We start from the raw sequence: 8,664 nt of genomic DNA, 5'->3' as shown, positions 1-8,664 counted from the left end.
TTTCGATATCGCACAACCATCTAAGCCTCGACAGCTCTTCTTAGAAGCGATGTAATCCCCTTTCAACCGACTCATCCTTTGAGGAATATATTGGCTTAAACGATTATGGGTATCAATCCTTTTGGGTACTATAGTATTTGCTTTTTTTTTTTCTGGTTAGAAAGATCTTTTACGCGTAGACACGTCCTATACGAAAGCACCTGCGACTAAAATTGTGCCGAGGCATGTGACGCATTTATTTGTCGTTGTTAGAAATTCGTTTCTAAGCCATGTCCTCATGATCATCATAAATCAGACTTTTACGTATGCACAGACTGTTTATTAGTAGGAAAATTTCTACAGATAATAAATTATGGAGGCAACCACGCGGTCTGATCGAAATACATGTTTGTATTTCGCTCAACAAAATGAGATATAGGAAGTCTCGTACGGTTGTACTTATTTTGCTTTAAAGAAGGTTCTGTATGATGATGAGGCTGTTTCCATTTAAGTTTTACTTAAGCACTGGAAAACACGGCGTGCCTTATGCGATTCTATCTATTTTTGAATTGTAGAAGCCTGGAATTGATCTTGATATTTCAAAAATATAATATAGTTCATTCCACTGAGTATATAACCGTAGCGAAATGTTTTTGCGAACGCTATATACTTTAAGAAAAACAAGAATACAGTAAGTTGAATTGCAAAAAATATTCTATTTGTGTTCCAAAAGACAAGCTCAAATGCAAATACAAATCGACCTTGCAAATTTTGCTGCGTACACGTTCTTTTGCATTAAGCTGAGACCTCTTAGGACTAAACCCTTTCTCTGTAGTGCAAATTAAAACATCTTTTGTTTATTTAAATATATAAATAAAAAAAAAAGCTCGCGTTAAATGACGTGTGCGTATTTACTATTCAACAATATGCTTGCTCGCAAAAAGGGTTTGTTAAAACCGTATATGTCATTATACGTCTTTCGCTCAATTATTTTGCCTAAAGAATAAAAATATACCTGAGCCACTCTCATAATATTTTACTTCGTTTTTACTATTAATACTACCCATCGATAAAGATTCGTTCGTTCCTCTATTCAGTTAAAGTGAAACGTTTTCAAATGGTCAGCTTCCATTTTGACTCCAGGGGAGCTCCAGGTGTCATAGGTTTCCCTTTGTTTTTTATCCTTCTAATAAAGAAAAATTAAAAAAAAAAAACGTTTTTCTTGCTCGAAGAAGAGCAGTATTTATTTCTCCATCTCATTGTACTAGTGTATTAAACTTGAGCTATGTCTGTGCCTACCGACCGTAGATCCTTCGGTCGTGCACCTTTTAGGGCGTCATGTTCAGCGTCTCCTGCACTTGAAAGCGCCGCAACGTGTACGCTTAGGTCACAGAATTCTAAATCTGTGCCGTCGCCTTGAAGTAGCGACGTTTTCTTGGAAAGTCGCACTTCCGTAATGGACAGTTCGTGCCTGTTCCCAGTCACCCTCATTTCTATAGGCTTTCCATCCTGCTGGTTATGCAGCGCCGCATCCTCGAACTTGATTACTCGGTGACCTTGTGCTCGACCCGGGTCAATCCCTGGTTGGGAATCTTGGAACGATGTTACGATCGCGGAGCGCAAACAACTCGACTTTGATTTTCTGTTAGGGTTCCGACGAAGCGATGCTCGAATGTAAGCTGTTCGTAGGCAATCCTGTACCTAGAATTTGATTTGGATGAGACATTTTTCGCGTCTGCGTCATTTTGTCTTTCACATTGTGCCTATTCAACTAAAGATAGTGTTACGCGAGTCGTACAATTTTAATTTATATAGATAGGTGTCGTGTGCACCCTATGTATGTGGGCGGTTTCACAGAATGATGGTCATTATGATGATATGCATGATTCGGCAATGTTAAAAGAACTGCTGTCATATTTCTCATTATTATTCGATTTCCGGTAAAAGCTCTAAGATGATTTATTTATTGTTAAGAGTTATCCTCCTTTCTATATACAGATACATCAAGTGTATAAGTGTCTAGACAACTGGGCGTCGTTTCGTGAATTCGAACAAAGACGAACTATTATCTAATCATTAAGCGCTCAGCGAAGCCCAAAAAAAAATTAAAAATTTCCGTTCTGCCCGAAATCGATGATTTACGTTATTGTCATTTTCCAAGCGATTTCTGAAAAATACGAGAATGACTTTTACGAGGCAAACCGCAAGATTTTCAACGAGGTTTATATTTGAGGGATTCACTTTCAATATGCCTACGTTTTCTGATAGAGGAATTATCTGCTGTTTTGAGAGGAAAGTTACAAATACCAATTAGATGGGCAAGACAAACGTTTAGCCTTTTTGAAACTTGTTGGGCCTTGTTGCACTTTTAGAACTTTTTGGCGGTTTTAAACCTCTGTATTTTCAGGAGTTTTGGTCTCATTTCAGCCTAAATTTTAGTTGCATTAGAATTTTCCGCATGAAGCGTATTTACGAGTATAGTGGGAGCGGAAAAAATTGAAAACGGATTGTTAATAATTTAAATTCCGTATGGTGAATGGCGGTTGTATTGAATAAAGATTATTAGCAGGAATAACAGTTCTAGTAAACGCAAACGCAACATCGTTGAGATATCTGTTTTATGTTTAGACACAGTCGTAGAAACCATACGAAGATACATCTAAATTTTAGTATATATATATATATATATATATATATATATATATATATATACACGATAACAACAAATGTTTAGCCATTTTCTCAGGTCTCACTTACCTCGCCGTTCATGAAACAATGTATTACCGATACGAATATTCCCTGAAAAACGTAGCATACCGTAAACGTTTACTAAACTGTATTCTATTCGCTACCCTCTTTTATAGATGGCGCCGTAATTCGCTATTTGTGGCTCCGTTCCGTTAGTCACTTCCTCCAAACAATATCTTGATGAATACATTTATATGAAAGACGTTATTATATATAGAGGCAGTTAGAAATACGTTCGTGATTATGTTGTTATTGCTCTACCTATAAACAGATAGCCTTGTCTGTCTTCGCGATCGAAACGAACCATGTCTGGCATTACCACTCGTGTACAATAGCGACGCAGCCTTCCATGGGAGTTTTTCCTAGTTAAGTGCATTTGTTGTAAATGGAACAACATTTACTATTGCGAAAAATACAAGAAAACAATTTACCAATCAATTAGCACACGTTCGCTTCAATTGGAAATGCTAACGGGTTTGTGCTTTAAATAATGTAAAAGTGCTAAAAGTACTAAAACAATTTTTAGAGCGTAGACGTTGACGGTCGATAGCGTATGATTTCTGCCGAGCTGCACTAACTGTAATCGCTCAAAACACAGTACCGACACAATGTGACAGATACGTTCGGCGATGATTCGTTATAACCTGATTAGAATGAGTCCATAAAAATTTGTTCAACGTTACAAAACTCCGTAATCGTTTGTACTATTCACGCATCGATTTACGCTACACGCTCGTTTTCAGGTAAAAAAGAGACAGCCAATCCAAATTTTTATTTCAATTTACACTCCCCACCACCGCCCTTCGTTTGTGTTGTTTCGAAGCTACATTATCCGAATCTTGCAATACCACTAACACATTCGCTAAGGTCTATATTGACTATCCAACCGAACAAACTATTTTCACAACGTTTCGGTCTTAAAAGAAATCCAGCAAAAACCCTAGAGGTAGATTTAGATCCCTGCTTGCCGCTGTACTTCTTTTCAAAGTATCACAAATAGATCTAAGCTCGAGGTCTCCATCGGTAGTTAGGAGATGTCAATGTACAACAACGAAGCGAAAAAGATGGTAGAGGAGAAGCTAATGAGTAGACAATAGAGGGGCTAGAAACTTCCAAGGACGCCTTTAATGAAGTCATGTATTCTTCTCTTTTGCACTTCTAAGGCTACCAAAATGACACTGTTTCATTCTCACAGCTAGCGAACAAATTTATGAATCGGCGAATAGAACCCGTAGTGTCCCAGATGATACGCGGCTGGGCCCTACGTATCCGCATCGCTCACCTTCATGGCGAACGTGGATGAGGCTATGTCCTGGTCTTACCGATTCATTTAAGCAAGGATTCTCATTTACCATAGGAAAGCTACCTCTTCAAACTGCCGCTGGGATTTATAACGTAATTTCTCGAGCCAAAGCCGTCCACCAAGCGAAGGGCCAGTGTAAGTATCAATGTAGAGCACAAGCGTCCGGCACTTTGTCTTTTATAGGCAATTTAAGTTGCCATAACCTCGCTATTCCTTGAGCCTATGCCCTTCGAAGACGTAGACCGTAGTGGGTCTGCAAAATATACATGTACGTGTGATCTATAGGTATGATACCTTATTATCGAGAGGTTAAAAGGAAACTGATACTAACGATAATACGGGCAAATATGTAGAATTTCACGAGTAGATCACGAGGTGGACAGGCGTAGATGGCTTACGAGCAATATAGTATTTCCGCGGCGACAAGCAGTGGGGAAACTAGACCTCCCAATTATAGTTTTCCGTTAATTCATCAACAATGTAGGATTAATATACGAACATATTTCGATGGCAAAAGACCAAAAGGACGTTGGATAACACGGTAAACTGTGGATTGAGAATCGTCGCTGACACACAAATGTCTGAACTTAATATTACAACCTAAAAGCATTTGATGTCTGCTTGGACATATTAGGTTTAGCTTTCACTGCTTGCAGGTAGGCAGCAGCAACAATCTGGCTGGCGTTCAATAATTTTCCTAAGGCATCAGGGTTTATGGTTTAACAGCAACTTGAGATGGATGAAAAGTTATAGGGCTGCAAAGTACGTTACATCATCGATGGCCGCCAAATGAAGAAATCGTGGACCACGTCCCATCCAAAGCTGCTGGTTCGTTTACCCTGCAGATACGGTGCATGGGTCTCGGATATAGGGGTAGTACAAGTTAAAAAGATACGTTGTGTAAAGCATCAACTAAAAAGACTGTTCAGTTTGTTCTATGTAGTTATTGGCTAGAGTGTGATATAATTTTCGGGTAACCATAATACCATAATGTGTAGCCATCTAATCCTTTACATAACAATTTAATCAACTGCCATTTGCTTTGATAAGGGACCACTAATAAGACGAGAGAAAACGGTTATGTCGGACTAATGTTAGGCAGTGTCTGGTAAAGCCGGATCTGGGTTTCAACAGCTGGTCTCAGTTTATCAGAGACTCCCTCTTGTTAGTTAGCGTCTAAGTCTCAGGGTTTCCAACAGAAACAAAGAAAACATTTGCGGAATTTTAGCATTAATATCACGAAATTAGACAATTTGTTACTTGGAAAAAAAACATCTCAAAAACCCATCTCGCTGCACCAATATATCCCAGGGAAGAAAATGAAATGGTGTCAAAAAATGCTTGGCTGTTTTTTTCTTATCTTAGTTTATGGACAATAGTTCAGACTCAACGGAGATCATTGGACGGTATTTGGTAAGGTGAGATTGCAGCAGAAGATAAAGGCGCAATTTTTGCGCTCTGCAGTCAAAGCTCATTCGTCCGATTCTGCACTTTAGGCTCACTTAGGTCGGTATTTTTTAATGTTGCTCACACCCAGTAAAATATGCCTCAGACATTTGCCGATATGCAGTACGGCTGAGAAAAGGACTCCGTCAATTTTGTCATCATTCTGTCGGTTCGCCGGACGGAATTTACAACAAAAATAGCATCGATTAGTGAAAGATTGTTGGGTATCCTTAGAAAATAGTCAAATTTTGTGCCTTAAAAGATATGACTTTTGAAGCTTCCCTTAAGTTTAATTTTTGTAGACATCCCAGTCTTTTACCATAACTTCAGCCTGTGAAGTGTCGTTTCTGCGTGTCATGTAGAAAAAGCACACGTGTCTGTCACGATTTCGTACTGATGAAAGTCAAATCTTACGTTCTAAATATAGTGCACTTTATCTGGTTAGACACGTCTAGATAAAAAGTATTTTAAACCAATCTGGCACCGATTAAGTCTTATCGTATTATCCAGTATTAAAATGCACAAAAACACACTTGTGATACCTGTGACGATTGCAAGGCAGCGCTGAGTACGAGGTAGGCTTCTTTGAGTCTGGGTATTGCAATTGAGTTTTGCGGGTTGATTGCAAAAAGCAGATGAGTGAGCCCGAGCAGCGGGAAAAGAACTAGTGTAGCCTTTAATGCCGCCCTATCCGTCAAGCAGAGATGAACAAAAAGCATCAATTATGCTTAGTTAGTAATGGAGACAGATCTGAACCTGTTTGAATATTTTTTGCTCCCAATTGTGCTATTCATTATCATACACCCAGAACATCACCTATGAGAGTCTGTGAAGGGCCCACCTTCAAAGACTTCTAGCTTCGGGTGACTTCAAGCTAGCGTAACTTGTGAAATATTCTTTTTCGCGTATTGGGTTTTCTAAATCTTAAGTCTACCTGCTTTTCTCAAGGTGTGCGTTTTTTACAGACTTTACAGGTTATTATAGGTTCAGGTACCAATCACTACTCGCCCGTTCTCGAAGCGTTCATGTATCCAACCCTATGAAAAACTATGTTTCAAACAGGTCCAAGTATCGCTGTCTGCGGTTTTCACGTCCGCACATCTCGAAAAGTTTTGTATTAAGCGAGAAGATGGAAAGTTCAATCTACTACTTAGCCGTACTAGCAGAGTACATATTCCATTGTCGGTGAAACGGGGTGAGACGTGGGTAAGCCAATTGGAAAACTTCATCAATACAAGTGAGATCGTTCGAGGTCGAGAGAAAGGCAGCCCTGGTTCCAGAGCCAATCAGTAGGTGGCTTTAATGGGGCTGAATCTGTTAGCTGCATTTGAATAAAACGCGCCGCAAACAATAGATGTACGTTGGTATAGTTGTGACGCATTTTATTACACTAAGAGCTAATATTGAGGCGGCTGCTGCTGTTACTAGTCATACTGTAGAGAGACATAAACTGACCATCATAGGTACTTTATCTATTTGTTAGCTACTTGGTAGGCGGAAACTTGTAGGTGGATTAAGTTCAAGTGTTAGAGGAACGGCACTAACCGGAATTGGCTGTTTTCGGTTAAGTCAGCTTTAGCCTTAGAGATTAGGATCCGTACTATGTTTACCAGAAACACAGAATTAATCTGAAATTGATATAAAAACGGAGCCCGAGACAAGAGACAGAATAAAGGTAAAATCCACGTTAATGTTATCAACCATTCAATGAAATCACTGGTCCTTCATATTTTTCGGTGGGTCAGGGTAACGACAGTTCCGAAATTCGGTTTCTATTAGCTCCACGTGCACGGCACTGTATACTACATAGGGGCATGTGAATCGTGGACTAGAAAAATAGACTAGGCATGTTCTTCAAACGCAATACAATGCAACACTAGGACTGTTCCAAACATAAAATGAAACATATTATTTAATAAGGTCTAACCGTACGAACAACATACTTCTTTTCATACACTAGCTGAAGATATTTCAACGCCGAATCTTATAATAAGAAGACTAAATTAACAATTATTTTTTTCAACGAAACGAAGTTACATGCAAGATTGAGATAGAAACTGGATAACTGAATTCGGATCAAGCAACAACAAATTTAAAACGGTAACTTACGAGCACAGCTATGAGTCGTGGTGCAATAAGAAACCAGACGGCTGAGTGTCTGGCGTAACCCTCCCAACAAGCCCGATCCGGATACGATAGCTCTGTTACTACCGCCCAAGGCACGACGGAGGCCAATGGAAGACCTGGGTCGGAAATAACAGTGGGTAAAGAAAACGAGACCGTATTTCTAACAACGATTTGTGTCATGTTAAAAGAAGCAAAATGGCAACAGAAACACTCGTACTAGTTGAAACAGTTTCAACGCAGTTCTTCAAGTCACATGGAATTATCGCCTGGTTTTTTGATGTTTATCAGAAATTGTTTATGAATGGGGTAACGCGAGCGGCAAGAGCAACATATTAAAAAACATTGGGATATTTCGAATCGTTGTTAACTAATACACCTTTGAGTTAACACGCTATAAGTCTACATTTTCATCCTGATTTTTACTGAGAATGTTATCGAGCATGATTTTAGCATCATGTACGATGGTGGAATATTTTGTTTTATATCTATTTGAATGCTTCTTAACAAAGACGTTTGTAATTCAGCCATGAGATATGCTGTATAATTTAGCTTTTACAGGCGATACATAATTAACGAAAAGCGGTTATTTATTATATAAACAATCTATTATGATCGCACAAAACTCAGTAATCTTACGTGTTCATCCATGTCCCATTCTAGGGCTCCTGTGAGTTAATAATATTTTTGCGGTTGACTGCTGTGGGAATAGGTTGATAGGTCGCTATCCACAGGCACGTTAGTTACAACAATATCTACTTCGTCTATCGCTCGCCATTTTAACATGGAAGTTGCCGCTTTCGATATTGCCAATATCGGCTAGAGAATATTGATTTTGCATAGAACTACCTGGGAAGTCTATAGCGTGATCCCACGCTGTTCCGGTGAAAACTTTTTCCCGCTTATTAGACAAAGGGTTTATCCAGATTGTTGCGTTAGTGTGGATAGGATAACATATCCAGTTTACATGCACATTTAGATTTTATTATCTCGCAGTGAAAGGGACTGCTGCTCCGTGATTTTCAACTTGGAAATGGTCGAAGTAAAGTAGAGAATACGGGAAA

General features: G+C 39.1%; 1 protein-coding gene across 9 annotated transcripts in view; it reads right to left on the bottom strand.

Moving 5' to 3' along the window:
* Window positions 1–1,195: 1,195 nt before the first annotated feature.
* LOC111250935 (corticotropin-releasing hormone receptor 1-like) overlaps window positions 1,196–8,664 on the bottom strand; it is an 83,986-nt gene continuing 76,517 nt past the window's right edge. For 7 of the 9 annotated variants that reach the window (XM_086989686.1, XM_086989687.1, XM_086989685.1 and 4 more), the window contains 5 exons: window positions 7,586–7,719; window positions 7,022–7,104; window positions 6,010–6,163; window positions 2,737–2,778; window positions 1,196–1,680 (listed from right to left, as the gene is read on the bottom strand). In XM_086989686.1, the coding sequence (XP_086845812.1) occupies window positions 1,252–1,680; window positions 2,737–2,778; window positions 6,010–6,163; window positions 7,022–7,104; window positions 7,586–7,719 (842 nt within the window). In that variant the 3' untranslated portion in view covers window positions 1,196–1,251. The remainder of the gene's footprint in view (window positions 1,681–2,736; window positions 2,779–6,009; window positions 6,164–7,021; window positions 7,105–7,585; window positions 7,720–8,664) is intronic. The other 2 variants (XM_022806937.2, XM_086989689.1) reach the window with 2 other exon arrangements.

This window comes from Varroa destructor, unplaced genomic scaffold, assembly GCF_002443255.2.
Source record: "Varroa destructor unplaced genomic scaffold, Vdes_3.0 BEIS01000005.1, whole genome shotgun sequence".
Classification (NCBI taxonomy): Eukaryota; Metazoa; Arthropoda; class Arachnida; order Mesostigmata; family Varroidae; genus Varroa; species Varroa destructor.
Note: the sequence above shows the minus strand (reverse complement) of the source record. Positions and strands in the feature narration are given on the sequence as shown.